This window comes from Acanthaster planci, linkage group LG01, assembly GCF_054643075.1.
Source record: "Acanthaster planci isolate LZ-2023a linkage group LG01, COTS_SCS, whole genome shotgun sequence".
Lineage (NCBI taxonomy): Eukaryota > Metazoa > Echinodermata > Asteroidea > Valvatida > Acanthasteridae > Acanthaster > Acanthaster planci.
The window spans coordinates 22769396-22789384 of NC_141777.1; the positions used below are offsets into that span (position 1 = coordinate 22769396).

The following is a 19989-nucleotide window of genomic DNA, read 5'->3' on the forward strand; positions in this document are numbered from 1 at the left end:
AACTTAAAAAGACTCATGCCTTGGGGCAGACCAACAAAAAAATCATCAGGTTACAGCTAAAGATACGCGGAAAAATAGGTGTGTACATGTACACGCGTAGTACTATCTATTGTTTCATAAGGGCGCCCTCATCAGGTTGAATCTTGTGACACTGTACTCTGTCCTGGGGTACCGGGTACGGGTACGCCGCGGTGACGTACGTACGTATGTGTGGTGACAGATTTGAACCCACGCTGGTCCAGTATCAATGATTTTCTTCAACACCGTGAGAGAGAAATGGCAACAGATAATGTGGAGTTTTATGAACGCATGCAGAAACTGCAAGCAGTTCAACAACAGAGGTTTGTTACTCATCAAAAGGAGAATATTTATAACATATGCAGACCAAAATAATGGCTTGTGAAGTTGTGAGGCACTGTCCAAGTAACGTTAGCTTAGGCCTATGTAAGATTTGAAGCTTTGCATGGTGGAAATGTTATGCCTTGTATGAAAAATGGGTTTGCGGGTACACCATAGAGTCAACCGCACCCTGGTCTGCAAAGCGAGATCTGCGACCAGAACAACCTACGCCAAGAATTCCACCACATCAAGTCCACCCTTAAGATGAACGGCTACCGCAACCAACCTATCAACCGTTCCAAGCCCTCCCCAAGCCCCAGGACGTTAGGGTCTCCTATGCCTGAAGTCCCCCCATCCCCCATGGCATTAGGGTCCCCTATACCCGCAGCCCCCCAAACCCCCACCGCCACAGTATGCCTACTATTCTTAGGCCCCACCTCCCACCAACTCCGGAGTATCCTGTAGTCGGCCAACATCAAAGTAGGCTGACATCATTCAGCACCCAACAAGCTGCAGGCTGCTCTTCACACCCACAAGGACAAGCACCCACCCAACAGTCGCCCCGGTGTATATCGCATTCCATGTGAATGCGGCCAAGTATACATTGGGGAAACCGGAAGGAACCTCCCCAGCATATACTGGGGGGTCCCCAAATATACAATCCCAATTAATTTGAATAATATTTGCAGTGGAGATGGTGGAGAACTTCACTTTATACATTAATTTTGTAAAGTTGGGCCTGCACAATTAGGCCAGGTAGCCAGAAGGCCTGGTGTAAAGTTCACATGAATGTTAAATGGTGACATCAGTCAGCTCAAACATGTCAGATCAACGCTCATACAGTGTAGGGCCTAGTGCAAATTTGGGTTTGTCATCCACTTGGCTTTGTTCCAGCATCGTGATCAAGCTGTAGGCCTAAATGTTGTAAACTTGTACATTCCAAATTTTGGTCTCTTCTCAGAGAAAAGCAGAGACTGAGCCTTGAGCAAGAGTTCAATTCATACCTCAAGTCAGACCGGAGATTGTAAGTAATCCAATGCATCCTCCTCTTCAGCAACTGTGATATACTTGACACTTATACATGTACATAGATGCGTCCAAAATATGGGACCAGCTAGCACTGATGAGGCGCATACACAGACATGTCTGTACCGTAGGCCTATACAAAGGTACATTACATGTAACTATCAAGTTCTGTAGCTGTGACTGTCTTAAGTCATTGTGTTTGCTAGGGGTCCATTTGAGGAGCTCACTAGATTGACTGGGTTAAAGAAAGAGAGGCTAGTCACTACTGTCAGGCTTATCAAATGCCCAAAACACCATCTTGCATCACATAAATGTGGGGCAATGTCCAAGGTCACTCGTCCGTGGGCATTGAGGATAGAGCTATCTTTCACGATGACAAAGCCAAGCTATGGCCGGCTCTATTATGCAAGACAACATTGGCACATTCTGTTTACATTTTCTTCATCCTTTGCAAGTGGAATCAAGCCCCATGAAGATTGAATGAGCTCTTAATATTCCTCATTGCACCAAAAACCTCTAAAACCTTTTGGACTTGATGGATCTTGGAGGGGTTGGTGTCATCGTGTTCATAGCATGTCACTGGATGTTAGAATGAAATCAAGTTAACTGCTCTGAATCTGTCAACTCCTTCAAATTACAGGAACAATGTGCGTGCCAGCAAGCTGCAGAGTTACTGGGCCAAGGTCTGCGAGGATGAACGCCGCAGCCGTGCTCGCAATGAGCAGCTGCTACGGGAGTACGAGCGTGTGGAAGCGCACGTGGCTGCCCTATCCGCTAGGACTGACAGGCTGAGATTAATCAAGGTAGATCATTCTGTGCAGGTCTTCAATACTTCAAGTGTTGTTGATGTGACTTTGGGAGATTAAGCACCAAATTGGTCATTCATGAAAGTAATTTGAGGAGGGATTGATGTTTGTCACTGAAGGATCAGTACGAGAAGCAGATTGAGATGATGTACCCTCGATGGCAAGAGCAGGTGGAACTCAAGCGACGGCAACAACTGCTGCAACAGCAGCACGACCAACAGCAGCTGGCACAGCGACTGCAGGAGCTGCACCAGCGGCAATCCCAACAAGGGCAGCCACAACAGCATCAAGCTCAAGCACAGCGGCAGAGCGCGCAACACTATCCAGCCCAACAGCAGCTGTCAGCACAGCAGCAACAGCTGCATGTGCAATCTGAACCCCAACAGCAGCCACTTGCCGAGCAGCAGCAGTTGTGGCATTCACAGAGTCAGCACCCTTCCTCACAGGTTAAAAAAAAAACAATTAGCATTATTAAACTTGCTAATAAACTTTATAGCTGTGACAGTGTGGATTTTCAACCCCCAAAATATCGGTACACTAAGTAAATTGTCACTGCACAGGAACAGAAAACTTACTAGGGTCTAATGCAGTTACTACATCGAAAAAGCTTCCCAGTAATGAAGCAAAATGAACTGAAAACCAAATCACAAGCAAAAAATGATGATAAGGAAGGCATCCAAACACATGTGGGTGCATTTGAACCTTTCTTTTTTTACAGTACCGTATATGAAGAAAGTCTGGTTGATTGGAACTGAAAGACTTCATGTAAAAAGCAAACAATCTGTAGAAATATTGAATGATGAGCTTTGAAACTTTTCATGGTGAAGGAACAAGTACATGTAGGTATGGAGGTTTGCGGTAGCACCGTGAAAGGATATCTCTTTCTGAGCAGGTGTGGCGGTAGCACCATGCAAGGATATCTCTTTCTGAGCAGGTGTGGCGGTAGCACCATGCAAGGATATCTCTTTCTGAGTATTTGTGGTCTCAGAACCACACCTACTCACCTACTCAGAGATATCCTTGCATGGTGCTACCACAAACCTCTATACTTATATTGAATGATATAACCATATGATGTGTCGTAGTTGAGTCTAGCAGAAGTCCCTGCAAGTCTATCGCAAGGCCTCCAGTCTCAAGCCAGGTCACAAGCATTCATTACTTTTGACACTGTTGACTGGGCTGGAAGAAAGACTTTTGACTGGCCTTGTGAAGGAACTTGGGGAAGGACTAGTCTTGTGATGGCCTCTACTGCAACACTGGCTATGTGCTAGTTCTCAAATTGCTGTTGCTGAGGCAGAAAATTGCTGTTGCTGAGGCAGAAGGTGGCCAAAGTTTACACTGAAATGATACATCTCCTTTTCTCAGCTCATCCAGCCAGTGGACCTAAATGATTACCATCACCTCAGGCGGACAAGCCCACTGCTAGCCAACCTCCACACCCAGGTAAACATGCCACCGGGCAGGACACCAGAAGACCCTTGCTATGCAAGCATCCAGTTTGGCACTCAGCCGCTTGGGCTGGCAGATAAGGTCCCCTCGCTGGGGCACGTCCAGCCAGCAAGCCCTCAAATAGTCGGCAGTTCTGACAGCTATGAAGTGCCAAGCGCATTTAGTGACAGTCACCTCAAAATGCAAAATGGATTGCCAGGTTATGGCCGGGAACAGGCCAGTGGTGTGACAGCAGGACAGGTTGGTATTGTGGGGATGGGTTCTGGTTTGCAAGCACCACCGATGAGCAGCGATGGCGGATACATGAAGCTCCATGGACAAACTGGAGGTCTTGAGGCCAGCCCTTCAGCTGTACAGCCAAGGAGCTCGTCTGTGTATGCAGAAGTCCAGGACGGAAGAATCTCTGGATCGACCCTGCAGGTTCGAGCAACCCCCAAGCTTCAACCTCACAGTGTCACAGATGCTGCCGAGGCCCAAGGCACTAAAGCTGCATCTGTAGTGGTACCAAGAGGAAAGATGAGATTGGAGCCTGCAGCAGCGGTTCAAGGCGGTGCTGACCCACGGGGCAGGCCAACACCACAAGAGCCGCCAGAGGATGACAATGACAGCATTGTCACTCCGCTAGATGATGATGACTCTTATTTGGAGCCGTCTGCTGCCAGGCAGAGTGGTGGAAAGACCCAACCGACATCCAGGGAAGGGCTGAAACTGGCAGAGCGTGCAAGCTCCGCTGTGAGTGCCAAGGCGGCATCGACAGCCCGGACTGATCCTTTCACCTCTGAAGAAGACGAGGAAGACAGCACAGAGAAGGAGGCCTTGCGAGATGTCCTGCAGCGACAGCTCAATCTGCAGGAGGATGCTGAAGGGGATAAAAGATCGACACAGGTTGCCACAGCTGCTGGTGTAGCACAGAGCAGGAGAAAGCTACAGCAGGAAGGTATCGAGCAGCAAGGGGACTTGACGGGAAAACCAAATGGTAAGAAATCCTTGCATTTAACAGTTATAGTTACAAGGAGCAACCCGTTTGTGTTTATGAGCTTACACGTATACATGTATCTCTTGAATTATTAATTGGAAACATTACTTTCTCAAAGAGTATTATGAATTCTCCTAAGGAACTGTGATTTGTTTGTTGAAACCACTAATTCTGGGAGTTTCGGTTATTTTTGTATGATGCTTTTTCATATAGATAAAAGTCCGTCCCTGGTTCTACACAAACTATTGATTTTGACAATGACTTGATGCCTTGAGACGTGCACAGCAGTGTCTGAAGATTTGTGCATAATATACACAATCATATTGGAATAACAAACTGAAACTTGAAATTGCTTCAGAGCATACGGTACACCTTAACTTATCTTGGGAAATACCATTTCTGTGGCGCATCACACTCATGTGGGTGTCATTCACAAATTTTAATTGAAACATACATGTGACATGTTGTTGTCACCTTTGGTCAAAGAGGCATTTATTACATGTATTTAATCTGGGTACAAGGACGGACCTACCACAGTTAGGGCATGAATGGCTTCTAATGCTTGTCGCAGTATTGGTTTTGAATCAATATGTGTCACCTTTGGTCACCTGTGGTCACCTAGAGTGGATTGCTAACTGGATGAAATACCTACATTTCTCACAGTCATTCCTACATTGACAGTTTGGCTCCTCTGTCCCTTTCAGGTGCTGAACAACCAAAACAGCTCCAGGAAACGGGTGTGCAAGATGAGCAAGACGACAAGGAATACTCTGGGACTGACAGCGAGATTGGGAGCGACGTGAGCTTACCCCTGAGCGACACTGCTGAGGGACCTGGCCCAGGCAGGAGTGAGAAACCCTCAGGCAAGGCGCCAACTGCAAGCATGGCAGCTCAAGATAGCAGGTCAGTGTTATGTTCCAAAAGAAGACTACGTGAAAATGCCCTACTTGATGAAATAATTGCAATCTGTTTTGTTCTCAGTTGCTCGCCCTACTCAGAGAGAATTTCTTACTGAAATCGTCTGTCAACATTGTTTCCAGTAAGACTCATGAAGAGTTGTTGAGTAATAGTTGGAAAATGGTGGCTGTCAAGATCCTCCAATTTGTGTGTAAAAAATTCGACTAGGGATTGAAAAGTTTTTGAACTTCTCAGAGCATTTTCCGTGAGCAGTGAAAATCAAATGTTAGCCATGTAAGCAGAGAAATGAGCAGTATGGATTTCTTTTTAGGTGAAACGGTTACTAATCACAGCCAAACAATGTTGCATGCTTTAGGTTGTAAAAACTGGGTCATAAACAAAGGCAGTCAGGTCTAATTATCCTAACTAACACTTTTCATCACAGTTCTTGATTTGTTTATCTGTCAGAGATTGTACTTGCTCAGGAATGTTGTTAGTTTTCACATTGATGCTGCTTTCAGATGGTTAGCCTTCATTTTTTGTGACTTCTGCACTAACATTGCTCATCTAATTTCACTCACTGTTCAATTTCTTCAATTGTGACAAAAAATGTAAGCCCTGACAAGGTTTCTTACATTTGTTTGAACAACATTTCTTCTCAGGTTACAACCCAAGGTTACCACGGTAACGATGACACAGCATGGCTTCTGGCGTCTGGTATCGGCCGTGGAACAAGAAATTGAAGATTCAGACAACATTGAGAAGATCTACAACTACCCAGAATGTACCACGGCTATCAAAATGGAGATTGTCAAGTGAGGCGTTCTCTGTCTTTATTTGTGTTGGCTGACGGTTTGCCAGGTTAATTTGAAAATATTACATCAGCATTTACCTATGCTGGTACTTGTCAGACCCACCCCCTTACAGGTTTGAGTTTTTGTAGTCTACAGTTGGTCTCAAGCCAAAGTGACAAAGGACAGAACTAACGTCCTATCAAGATTTTACATTACTTTCCTTTTATTTTGGACTCAAAGAAAGGCTGGAGGTAGAGGCGTGTCAAATGGCATGAATTAATTGATTGTTACAGAACCACTCTTAGTTTGACATGACACAGGGTCCAGCAGGTTGCTCTCTGCTAGTGCCAGTGTTCAGTCTCTTCAAGATCTTGCAGTTGATTCGGCCAAGAATTTCTCATCAACAGTGTGAGACATAGGCACTAGTGGTAGCACTTCACATAAGCGTGGGCTGGAACATTTGAATGATTCAGTTGTGAATTTGATAGTCATAAGCCAGTGCTGATTTTGAGCCTTTCTTACTGTAAAGGTTCCTTTAGTATACATCTAAAAGAAGTAAGTGGTCTGAAGTGCAATGAAGTTCAATACACCAGTCTGTTGTATAACAGGACAGCCGATGGTAACGGTAACCTGGATCGTCTAGATCCCAACGCCATCAGCATGGTGGTCCTGGACCAGCTGGAGCAGATCGTGCACTCCATGGCCGGAGGATGCCTGCTGTCTGATAAACTCCTGGACACCAAGCGGACCATTACTGAGGCTACCATCCGGTATGAATGTGGGGGTGCGGGGCGGGGCGGGGCGGGTGGGGTAATGTGTCAAAGAGCACTCATTTGGAATCAAGGCCTGCCTGAGAATGCTCAATTGGGATTACAGCCCTTTTTCTGTGAGCAATGTAATGTAATGTGCCCATATGCCCCGTGTGCTCAAAGAAGCCACATGTAGTCTTATGATGAGGACATTGATTCTGATTTTTTCTTTGTCTTGTTAAAAATGTTTGATTTCTCAGAGTGTTCAGTGGGAACATTGCCTGTTCTAAATCATGCCCGTTTGCGAACTTCTTGGTTTGTCTGTCAGAAAGGCATGAAGCCCTTAGCTGGCAGATGGGGATGTGTGCAGTTCCAGCCGTAGTCAAGTAATTTTGACAGGCTTGAGTTCCCACATGGGAATGTTTTCTCAGATGGGAACAATTGCCTCAGAGCATGCATGTGTACAAAGAACAAATCTTATTCTAGCTTGGGATTGTAATGAGGTCTTGGAGAGAAGAGATGGAGAGAATACAGTCCCATACATAGGCTAGTGCCCTTGCTGAGTTTGTTGACCCCCTAGTGTCCTCATTCATTGAGCCATCAATCCCAAGAAATTGCCCATCGCATCTTCCAGGTCCTTCCTGTACTCCTCGGCCCTGAGTTTCTGGGATAAGCTTCTTCAGCACCTGGTCCTGCTCATCAGGAAGGGCGTGATGGATGCAGAGGAGGTTGCCAGCCTCGTCGCCCCTCGCCTCATCGCCAAAGGTTCGACCTTGGCTAACAAGGTGGGGGTTATTACTAGATGGAGGCATTCTTACTTGGAGCACGTTGATTCTCTCCTGGCATTTTTTTTTATAAGGAATCATCTTAAATCCTACCCAAACCTGCCTCGTTGGGTAACCCCACAGAGCATTTTTTTGCTAAAGGCGTTGTCCAGCCCTGTGTGGAATGATAGTGCCTTAGCTCTTTGTGAATCCCTCAAAACCCACCAAAAGTTTCTTTCTGTAGATTTTGAAGGGTCTGGGAAGGAATATGCATCACTGGCATTTTTGGCTAGTAACCGTTTTTGGTGAGGAAATGGCTTTTGGGGTCTCATCTTGATGAAAGTGGCTCGTACATTGTCTTAGTTCTGCAACTGAACTGTATCAAACTTGTTGTCGCTGCTCTACATCACTTAACACCACAGGTTCTGGATACCATCATAAAATGTGGTTGTTCTGTTCTCATCTTTCTGCCCATCCTCTGTCTCCTTTGAGAAGGCAGTCCACACAGTACTTCAGACAAAGTTTACCTCCTGACGGAGGTGTGTGACAATTCCCTCAGTGAAGTCCCAGATGCAGAACTGTTATCTAGGAGACCAACAACCAGTGACATTGACAATTGAACCATCTCGTGCCCTCACAGGCATTTGATGTGCTGGCCACCATCTTGCAGAACCTTGAAGAGGAGGAGAGTCAGTTGGATGATACGTACTCCACCCTGCCCTCTGCCTCAGCCACGCCCTCTCACCTGGACACACCCCATCATAATGAGATAGGGGATCGTCCCCGGGCACCTCCCGAAGGTCAGTAATGAGGTTGTCAGCCTCTTGCTTCTGGCACATTGACCTGAACCACTGATTTTAGCTTTTGAGGACACCATTTCAGGCCCTGGCTCTCATTGGATAAAATTACACACTGGTGCCCTGTGGATTTACACAGGCAGAGCGAAACAGGTTGCCGGTGAAAGTGCTAGGTATGAATATGCATTTGTCAGGTTCATTTCTCACTGGTTACTGCGTAATTATAGGAACAATAACATGTGTCTTGATGAGGCCACTTCAGCAAAGAGCAAAGTTTGATCAACAATGAACAGTCAACCAATGCTTCATTTAACTGGTAACCTATGCATGAAATATACACCGGGCATCAGGCAAAATCAACCAGTGGTTAACAACTGGTTGAGTAGTGGTTAACAGTGGTTGACTTTTTACATTTGTTATCATGCAGTTTCTGTCCTTTATCGCTTACTTATGCCACTAAAGAAATACAGAGTGTACTTGGAAACCTTGAAAGTAGATTAAGTGGCCCCCAAAAATTGGAAACCAAGTGTCTGTCATGTCTGCCAAGATGTAGACTTGTTACAGAAGTATGACTGGTGGTACAGGTTTGTGCCTGCATTGACAATTGCCCCCATCGTGAATTTCTGGACAGAATCTGTGGTGCACAAAATACGATATAGATAAAAAGAGCCTTTCAAAAACATTTTCAAGGCTTTCAAATTGTTTTTGTTATTTCAAAGTGCCGCCTCTGGACCTGGGTGAATCCAGTCATCTCGAAACCCCAGACTTGGAGACCAATCGTGTCAGCCATGACAGCTTCTTTGATGAACCTGCAGTTCTGCTCACAGGTATGCAGAAATCTTCTCATGTCGTCAGCCACTTAGCCTCTCTGTAAAGTTCAAAATGGTTCACTTGCCACGAACAAATTTGATTGACATTTGAATTAACCCTTTAGTGCAGAATAGAGCGGATATCGGCAATTAGCACTCTTTGGCTCTTGAGTTTCTTTTTACAGGTCCTTTCATTTCTTTGAGTCTTCATCAGTAGTGCTTTTTATTAAGGACATTAGAAGCTCACTAAAAGCCAAAATGTCTCGCATCTATTTTTTCTTGAACAAATTGTATCTGAAATTTTTGCAGAGGTTTTCATTTTAGAATTTAGATCAACAAATTTATAACGCACTAATGTGTGAATTTCAGACATTCTGTTATAAATGGATTCCATTTATACGTCTTGGGGTTATGGTCGTAAATGCCCTCACGTATATTGAGCAGTTTCTGTACTTATTCACGTGTCTGCCTGATGGTGCATGCATAAGATGCCTTCAGAATGAACTAAATATGGAATATCTTGGTCATGACAGAGACCAAGGCTTACCAGCAATTGACACAGAGCTCCCAGTGTCTCACGACGGCCGGCCAAGACAGTGGCAAGGGAGACGGCGAGATTGAGGAGGGGGATAAGGAGTTGTCAGGTGGTGATGGAGATGATGAAGATGATGAAATTGAGAGAGCAACCAGACTGACACCCGAGACACCACCGTCCTCGAGAAACAAGTAAGATGGATGGATGGAGAAAACGTTGGAATGCTTTCCTGGCTGATTGCAAGTTTAATTATGAACCTTTGCAGTTTGTTGACACACTTTGTCGTCATGACCAATGTACATGCAGTGCTTAGGGCTTTGAAAAAATTTATGCCCCTGCTTCATATATTTTTCTGAGATATTTCCATCTTCACGTTTGAATTTGTGTCAGTTATTTTTGGAGGGGAGTTCAGAGTTTGTGATCAGATCCCACAATGCCATTTTATTCAGAAATGTGGTTTTACTTTCTATATAAGAGAGAGCAAACTGAGCTCTGTTTTCACATATAGACCACTCTCATTTTGCTTTCAACTTGCATGGGCGGCCAAAGTTGGCAGAGATATCACCTTTTGATTTTCGCCTCCATTTCATTCAATACGGAGATGTGTCTCATTGATTTTAAATAAGGTTGTATTTTCATTTAACCCTCCGTTAGTTTTACAGCACAAATATGCACATTTTCCCAAGGTCACTCTCTTGCATGTTGGTGCAGTGCACAACACGACACAGCTGTGCTTCTTTGAGGTGTTTACCAAGTGACCCAAAGAGTGACTTCAGCATTGGAGGTGTAATGTGTAGTAGTACATGTATTATTAACTGGTGTTCTGATAGCTGCGTGGGATTTTGAACACTTTGTGATTTCTTCTTTTACTTTTGTACCAATGGCCATCCATAGTTTTAGCAGCCACTTGAAGGAAAAACTCAACTGTGACGTCAAAAGAGCAGACTCTATTACTCAGTTTGGCATGCTGGTGAAAATGGACTGTGCATGAAGGGTTCCTGTTCATTTACAGCGTGCAACATTTTTTTAAGGCTTGTGACTCATTTCGATAGGTCGGGTTCAATTTGTGATCTGCTTCCCTACTGATTACTGTGCAGGAAAAGGAGGAATGTCCTGTCTTCTTTTGGAGGCAGCGGCAGCTTAGGCTTGAGCTATGGTGATGATGGTGATGATAAGGACACCGGGGGCGGTGCTGGGAATGAGGGAGGAGAGACCGGCCGGTCAGAGCAGGTGTCCGATCTCATCAGCTCCCCGTCACCCTCGCCAAGCCCGAAAGGCTCAGGTTACGTCCCTTCTGGCATGGAGCAAAGGTAGGGTCCGGGGTCAGTTCAGACAAGTCAAAGGCAGCGCCTGAATTAGTTGACTGCTGCTGGACACAACACAGGTGCCAATGGAAGCAACTAGCCAGCATGTGGCCAGCGGCTACAGACATGCATTCCCTATAGACTTGTCTGTTTTTTCCCTTCAGCCGTAGCCAAGTAATTCGGTTTAATTTTCAGTGCTAATTTTGAAGCCGTCCATGTGATTGTCCATTGGCAGTATGATTATCAATTATCCACCTTGCTGTCATAGGTAGTGTACATGTGTCTGCAATATACTCTCGGCTGCAGTGAAGCAAGTATGACACGCAGATCTTTGATCAGACACTGTCATGCCTGAGCCACAGTCAATCCTGCATTCTTGAATACCCTGCCATTAAACCACAACTTGTGGGTCGGTCATGCCGTTACTGTTAGGCTTTCACATTGTGGCGGAGATTATGTGAATGCATCTGAATTCCTTGTAGGTGCTATTCAAGTGGCAATTGTGTATTTCATTTATGCCTGCTCTGCAGCCTGAAGTCCACCGGTCGCAGTGACCCCATGCAGCGGTCGGCAGCATTCTGGGGCGAGGAGTCGGACATGGAGGAATCCGAGATGAGTGTTCCCATGGGAACGGGGACCCTGAAATCTGACGACCTCAAGGACGACTTTGACTTCTACGACTGATTGGGTGCAGGCAAACAGAGACAAAAACTATGAAATCTCAAGAGGTGTGTTACAAACTTGACTCATTCTGGGGTGCGAGGAAAAGAATTGAAGCAGTTCTGTCAGCAACTGTGATTTGTAAGTGTAAAAGCTTTGCACGGTGGCAAAAAAGTCAGTTGGAACTTGTTTATATTCTCCATGTTTTGTTTTTGACATCTCACCACATTAGTAACTCACCGAGTCTGTCACATGGGTGTCCATTGTCGTTCTGTTTTTGGCTCCATGCTAGTCGTGGTGGCATTCCGCTTCATTTAAAAACTGATTTTACTACCTCCTAGCTATTACCAAATATATCAGTGTCTTAATGGAAATATTGTTGGGTGGCCAAGTCTATGTAACTATGTGCTCTGAGTAGGAACGAGAGACGGCATGCTTTTACTAAGCTACAGTGGTTCTTTGGTGAGAACTCTCGTCTACACAGGTTTATGAACCCTAACTGTCCTGAATCCTCCAATTTCAATATAATAACCCCAGGGTTAGGGTTATATAAGTGTCATGAATAAATTGAACCTAGTTTAAGCCTTGAGCTAGTTGAATTAAGAGCTGTAACCATAGTTTGTCTGACCTCTGTCAAACACACTGACCAATGATAGTGAGGCCGACTACTTGGTATTGGCTTTGACACTTCAGTTTGTTCACATGCGTAAGGTATGCCACAGACTAACCACTGGCCGGCCAGAGGTCCTCAATTGAAAATGAATGTGGTTAAAACTCGGAGCTTTTTGAAACTTGAGTCTTCACTGCAAGTACAAACTTGTACATCTGTGAGAGTATCCACTAAGCTGTGTTTTTAATAATAGCAAAAACCAGCCTATTGCTGAGAATCTGCTGCTGAAACAGCTACGTGTAAGATTGCTTAACTGCAGATTTGGCTGTGGCTAATGAAATTTTCATATTATGTAAAAAAACTGGCTAAGCAAGTATTTTACACCATGTAAATTTTTGTGTGCACCTTGTAATCTTAAATGTGATCAAGCTAAGAATAAATTGTGATCTTTGTCGAGACTTGTAAATTTTTGCTTCAAAACAGATAGCGTTTTTTATACCTTATTTATGTAAATTAGTGTTGCCACAAAATAAATGAACACTGAAACGGGACAGAAAGGTTAGTAGGACTGATGCCTCCATTGCTTTCATGTATGAACTTAACAACCACTGTTTAACAGAGTCAGGCAGTTCACAATTCAGCTTCAGCTGAGGAATTTATTTGAACGGCGAGACACAATTTTGTGCAGATATAGCAGTAGGAATGAAGAGTTGTTGCTTGCTGTGGCAAATGCAGCAATACTGACATGTCCTCTTTTAGCACGACTTTAAAACATCCCCAACTGGGTATTTCACCCAGGCACTGAAAAACTGCTTTGAACCATATCTAACCCTGCAACTTTAATCAGGGGTCATCTATTTTGTTCATTTTCACAACTACATTTATAGGCACTCTTTCCGTGGACATCCCCCCTTAAAGAATATGAATGAAAAAAAAAACACTAAAAGGAACTTTTTGTACTTGGCATTGTCGTTCTGCAACCCAAAGCATACGGTATTTGTGCTTCCTAAATGAATATAGATGATCCTTAACCTCTTGACAACGGGAACTTTTTTCTGAAAGCTGACTCCGAGAATTCCAGCCTCACTTGGCCAAGAAGGCCACCTGCCAAACCACAAATTCTTGGTTTGTAGCCCTGCGTGCTCTGCAGCGAATTGAATTACACAGCGAAAAGGCTCATTGTTCGGTGGCATGCGGCTCTACTCATGCTTCCACATTCCTGTTGCCTCTTTTCAAAGTGGGGACTATTGTGAAGCTGGTGATTATGATGCAAATTCGGTCTATTCATTTCTGGGCTACACACAAAGGCCAATGACCATATATACAAGAGCCAGGGTCTGCCTTCTTTCACTATGTGCGCTTGAGCGTGGGCCGAGAATAATAGCTGAAAAGCGGGCTGAGGATCTCAATTTTTACGGTGGCTCTTACCGTCATCCGTCACAAAGGGATTAATATACGGAGCAATCTGAAATCTTTACTCCCTGAAACTCACATATATTATACAAGTTATGACAGTACATGCACACAAATTTTGCAACAATACAGCATTTCTTAAGCAAAACAAAACACTGTAATGGAAATACACGCATTCCTGTCTTGCCTCATATTTAGAATCAAACATCATTTGAATCGCACATTAGCTGCACATGGCAAGAATACCAGTATTGTAGTTGGGTCCATAAGTTGTTGGAAGCCATCACAAGTCATCTAGTCTTGACCCAAGTCGCAATAGCTATTCATGTTCGGCAAAAACATTCCTTTGTCATTGTCTCCCTTTGACAAATGATTGGTTTTGTGAAAGGACTGGTTTCTGGGCTTGTGAAAAATGCCTTGTGCTGGATGTGACAACACTGGAAAGTACCATGTGAACCACTCGCTGACAGGATTGCAGATCCTTGCCTAACATCTAGGACATGTCTGACTACTATAAGCTGCCCGCAAAGTTTTTAGGTTTTCTGCGAGGCAGGTGCACCGCTGTTACTCTGCAAGTGACTGGCTTGCGAACTCTTCCTCCGCAGCGACTCCTGCAGCTGTTTGATGCGACTGTCTATCTCGTGGATGGACAAGTCCGAGGAATCTGAGCCGAGACTCTCTGATTGCTGTTGCTTCAGCAAAGATTGCTGGTACAAAGAAAAGCAGAGAAGCAATGAATTTGTTTCCTTTCTATTCATTCTTAGATGTAGGTTTAGCTATGTGTAGTCATTCAGAGTGTTTGTGCTGAAGAAACGTAGACCTGAACCTAGGTTGAAGCATTAGTTACATGTACTTTGGTAAGCTTGTGGTGGCACCATGGAGGAATATCTCCCTTGAGAGTTAAAGACGTTCTGGAAAGAGCTCAAAGTTTCAGGCAGTATGCTCTGTCCATCATTAGGAGAAGGGGGAGGATTTTAAATGAGCCAGTTGACTCAATGTTTTGGGTAGTCTATCTGTCACTGTCGGAAATTGGAGGAAACAGGTAGACCACGATGCTACAGTGAGTCCACTGGTTCATCTTAGATCCAGGATGTGTGGAATCAACAATTGAGGCGGTTTCCTGGTCCTTTTCACAAGGCTCCTGCCAATGGGCAGAGCATACTGCCCAAATTGTTGAAGCCCATGTTACTTTTCTGACCCTTGCCATTTCACAAAGGAGATATTTCAATAGAGATCTGCAGTGACCCCATCAGCACTGCTTCCTCAACCATGCAAAGCTTAAATCTCATCTTAAGAATGGCTACAACGGTGTTCCTGTTCACAGCCTACATTTACAATCAAGTGCACTTCATGAGTGCAAAGTGATCTTCGGACTGATCTGTTCACGATACGTACTGTTGCGGCATCAAAGTATTCTGGTGACAGCCCTTCCAGGTGCAGTATTCGGCTCTCCAACTCCTTCAGTCTCTGGTACACATCTGACCGGGGGACCTCACCTGGCAAAATGGCAAGGGTCAGCCACAAATCATTTTTGCCATCAAAATGAAATACGGAGGACTTCAACTTGGATGCAGTAACAGACAAACATGAAAGCAATTTTGTTTTTATCTAAAAAAAATCTGACAAAATTACACATCTGAGAGAAAAATTTATGGTGTATGGCATTTCATGTCGCTTACAATGAAATGTGAATTGTTAACTTGAAACCAGAAAACCTATTTAGCAGAGGTTAGATGAAAAGGGACTAACGGGATCACCATACCCGTTCTGATCTTGAGGTGGGATTCCATATTGTGAAGCCTCTCTTCGATACCCTGCTGGGAGCTCAGGCGGGACAGGCAGCGTCTGGCTTTGGAGACTGGTGACCGCCCAGACATTGGACGGTAGGAGACCATGGTGGGTCTGGTCTGCGGCCCGTGCACATTCACCACCCTGGAGACTGTCAAGAGGTTAAACGAATGAGGTTATATGAGGGGAAACCAAAATAGTAACTTATCTGCAAAATGGGTAAAGACTGGGAAATGATGATTAATGAATGGTAAGAATAATATTAATAATAGACCTTTCTTACAAAGTGCATCTTACAAAGCGCCTCAATGCACTGTCATCTCTTTTTCCCTGCTTAATAAAGCCAGTAACAGTTTTAAAACCATCTCAGCTCCCTGAGGGGTGTATTCACACAAACATACAGCTCAAATGTAGCCATTTCAGGTACAATGGGCTCATCAAATAGAATAACTATCTCTGCCCTCATGTAAACCCGTTTTATACTCTTGGATGGAGAGAGGCAGGTAAGAGTAAAGTGACTTGCCCAAGGTCACAGCATGCAACCAGCAGTTGGATTCGAACCCCTGACCCTATCATCATGAGTTATTAACACTAAACTACTACACCACATACTCTCTTATGCAAGAGATCATTCAGATCCTATCCTGCTTTGAGTTCACAGAAAGTTTCTTGAAATTTGTCTTGGCCAGACATTTACCCTTAACATGGCTCTTGCAGCCCGCCCTTGGTCTAAAGACAGCATCTGTGCGAGCACAGCTGTTGAGATGATGCTGGTTGTGTCTGGAAACGATGGGGACAGTGTAGAACTCTCTCCTGTTGATATCGTCCACCTCCATTTGTTTCTTTTCCATAAAGGCTCGGATTCGTCTCTCGATCTTGCAACAAAAACAAAAGTATTTTGCAATGTTTTCAAACCCGCAAAGCCACATTGAGGAGTTTGAGTCATTTTAAGGAGTTAGCTGCCCTGGTACCTTTTGCATTATTAACCAAAAAGGGCAGCGCATTGTATCTATCCTATTTGAACAAAATATCAACATCGAACCCCCTGTAAAGAATAGCTCCAAGGCTCTCCAGTCTTCCTGAAGAAAGGAGCACACTCTAAAAGAGCAGGCCTGTAAGGTTATCCAACCATCTCATTGCAGGCTTCAGATTAAGCACCTTAGAAATAATGGGCTTTTCGGATGCACTTGTGTAATATAAAAAGTGCAACGGACACACATGTATAATGCAAGATATGCAAGGCCATGTCAAAATCATCTGGCTGTGGCCAAGAGAGGAACATCTCTACAAAAAGTGGTGGCAGCTGCCAGCTGGAATAGTTACTTCAAGTAGCAGCCACAACTTCCCAACACAGCCTGTAATCATCAACTGTTCAGTGACAATCTTTACCACACTGTTGCTCGCTATTTGTATGGAGTTGTCATACTGGGACAAGAACTAAATGATCCATCTGAGGGGTCAATGAAGCTTGCTAGCACAGCCACTCTCTCAACCCAACTGTACCAAGTGCTCACAGCATATTGCAAGCTTCAGGCACATCCAGTTTATCATACCTCTGCATTTGACGCACTGATCTGGACCATGGACAGATCTGATGGTACGGTTGGCTTCTGATCTTCGTCCTTGATGTGAGATGCCGTAGACTCCATCGGCCCTGGGATGGCTTCATCTTCATCCTCGGTCATATGATCATGGACCAAGGTCTGCACAGCATGGGAAGTAACAATGTATTGAGCCATTTCAGGACAATCAAAAATAAGGACTGGTTTTACTCTTCTGAATCAATATGACTCTGGGTATGAAGAGTCCAATAAGTGCTACTATTCTTTCTTGATTTACAAGGAGCATGTTTTTTGTTTCATATCTTATTCTTGTCATTATTTGGAACTGATTAAGATAGCGTCATTTTCAAGTGGAATTACTTGGCCCATGCTTCTCAAAAATAAAGCTGCTTCAGTACTCATCCAAACCAGAATGAGGTTCTGCCGGTCCAATAGACGGGTGAATAAGCACATGTACAATGGGTCCACAGAACCGCAGAAAAGTCCTTGGTTGGGTTTACCTCAGAAATAAAGGTTGGAAATCAGAGAATCTAGGGTTCTGATCACTGCAGGAATCTGTTTATCCAAATTTGAGCAAGTTATAATTAGTTCTACTCATTCATCCAAAGAACGTGTACTCAGTCAATGCAGCCTCTTTGCCCAGGCTGGGTTCATTCTTAAAAACACCAAGTTGCATTTCAGTAAACATGGGAACTTGGACAGAGGAACGATGACTTCAATATTAAAGGGGATTTGTAAAGGTCAATTCCCTTAATAATTTCCATTTACAGGTATGTACATGTATCTCACCAATCTTACAATTGACTCAGCTAAATCAGCTTCCATTTGGTATCCTGAGCTACTATACATTCATGTGTGCCCTTACATTTGTATTTTCTCTGATTTACTAATTTAACGCACTGAATTTCGGACCTGCAGTGAAGTTACAAGTTTCTTCAGGTGTGTGTTGAGCTGTTGTGCGTTGATGCTGCATATGGCAGAGGGGTCCACAGTCAGTGACACACTGCAGGAAAGGTTGGTCTGAATGAAGTAAACAATTCCAAATCAATCACATTTACGTACAGTTACAGCCTGCTTCAGTAGAAGCTAAACTCGTGAGTTTTAATTAAGTAATTTATTTTCAATTCCAATACTTGACTCTGTCATTCAATGTGAAAATTAATGTCCATGCAGAACCGTAAAGTCACCAGGTCCCTAATTCCGCCACCTTTGGCCAAGTTTAAGTGGCAAAATAAGGGACCTGGCAACTATGCATCATGGACGTTATGTGTACTCATGTTTTCCATGAAGACTGATCAAAACCCGGCCCAAGTTGCACTTGATAAGCTAAGCTCAGACCCAGTTGAACTTAGACGGACTGAACTGAATTCAGAGTGCTGCCTGTTGGGGCTAATCACTGTTGAAAGAGACATTGCACCAAAAATACCAACAGAAGACACCAAATTTGAAATGTTTGAGGGTTGCTAATAGTTCTCCAGTCAACTTCAGAGAGAGTATTCACTCCGAGGATTGTTCAGCCTTTTCCTCCACAGCTCCAATCCATTTCAAGTTTGACAGAATTGTACGGACACATTAACTGAATGATTTAAATTATGTAAAGACTAGGCCTATGGCATAATCCCCCTTTGGAAGATGGGATAAATATACATGTAGCCAGCCAAAAAAAGACTCGCAAGTTGCATGATGACTTTTCAAAATACTTGGAAGCCCATACCTAAGACTGTCATACCAAACAGTGGGCACTAATTGAGTATTAGTGATCATGCTTATTACTAGGTTTATTTAGGCACAGGCTTAGATGTAACCTGCTGTAACATTAGTAAACAATGGGCTACACCTATGACTCTATTCTCACAGTTGGGATGACATCACCGAGTCTTGATTCTTCTCTCTGATTGGTCAATTGGTGGCTATATTCCATATTTCACACTCAAACTCCAAGGGGCAAAAATAGTGTTGCAGTCTATGGGGAAAATCTGAATTAGGCCTCGGCACTATTGACTAAACTCGTTAACCATGTTAACCATGGCTTTGCATCAAATGTGCCTGAAATTTCACTTTCTATCATATGCGCTGTGAATATCTCCCAAACAGTACTGAAAAGGTTTCAGTTATTTTTATCATACTGCAGCAAAAAAGGAGGAAAACATGCAAAACCCCCTACAAAGCGAATGGAGAGTTGCCCCTTTGCCCACACGTGAGTGCAATAGGAAGGGAACAACCTCCAACCCATGCTCCAACATGTCCAACCGCGAGAATCGCACCCATACTCAATCAGGCCCATAGGCCTAGCTAACACTTAACCATGGAGGTACATATGTACACACACTCACGTCTGATAGGAAATTTTGTAAACATGTTAAAATGCTTCTAACATTATCATCGAGGTCCATATTTGATGGACAAATGTTTATTGACAGAGGTAGACGGATCTTTACAGCTAGCACTGCACAGACGTACTGTACGTCGTCGCGATCGGCTGCTTCTACTAGCGAATGCTCGTACATGTACTGTACATGGGGATATGTACAGTACATGTACATATGCAGCTGTGTATGGAACGCCAAATATAATTGCATTTACAGAGGCCTATATACATACGTGTGTGGTGTACACGCGAAAAACAGACTAAAGTAAAGATGACCTTGTGTGACCCTAATTCCTAGTCAGGTAGACCTGATTATTCTTCATTTTGATCGTACATGTCGTCG

The 19989-nt window shown here is 44.0% G+C and overlaps 2 protein-coding genes across 3 annotated transcripts; one reads left to right on the forward strand and one right to left on the reverse strand.

Moving 5' to 3' along the window:
• Nucleotides 1-165: 165 nt before the first annotated feature.
• LOC110978421 (uncharacterized) lies at nucleotides 166-13077 on the forward strand. The gene is made up of 14 exons (XM_022233414.2): nucleotides 166-341; nucleotides 1301-1363; nucleotides 2006-2168; nucleotides 2291-2617; nucleotides 3537-4596; nucleotides 5301-5499; nucleotides 6156-6308; nucleotides 6896-7057; nucleotides 7671-7821; nucleotides 8441-8600; nucleotides 9317-9424; nucleotides 9940-10132; nucleotides 11039-11251; nucleotides 11776-13077. The coding sequence occupies exons 1-14, from the start codon at nucleotides 277-279 to the stop codon at nucleotides 11927-11929; spliced, it is 3171 nt and encodes a 1056-aa protein (XP_022089106.2). The 5' UTR covers nucleotides 166-276; the 3' UTR covers nucleotides 11930-13077.
• Nucleotides 13078-13157: 80 nt separating this feature from the next.
• Nucleotides 13158-19803, reverse strand: mbip (MAP3K12 binding inhibitory protein 1). 2 transcript variants are annotated; one of them, XM_022233459.2, is made up of 7 exons: nucleotides 19612-19803; nucleotides 18191-18298; nucleotides 17270-17419; nucleotides 16414-16591; nucleotides 15691-15867; nucleotides 15324-15424; nucleotides 13158-14635 (listed from the first exon to the last, which is right to left on the reverse strand). In XM_022233459.2, the coding sequence occupies exons 1-7, from the start codon at nucleotides 19783-19785 to the stop codon at nucleotides 14462-14464; spliced, it is 1062 nt and encodes a 353-aa protein (XP_022089151.2). In that variant the 5' UTR covers nucleotides 19786-19803; the 3' UTR covers nucleotides 13158-14461. The 2 variants fall into 2 exon arrangements, with proteins under 2 accessions (XP_022089151.2, XP_086990986.1); XM_087134860.1 differs by lacking the exon at nucleotides 19612-19803 and adding an exon at nucleotides 19134-19589.
• Between the last annotated feature and the right edge of the window lie 186 nt (nucleotides 19804-19989).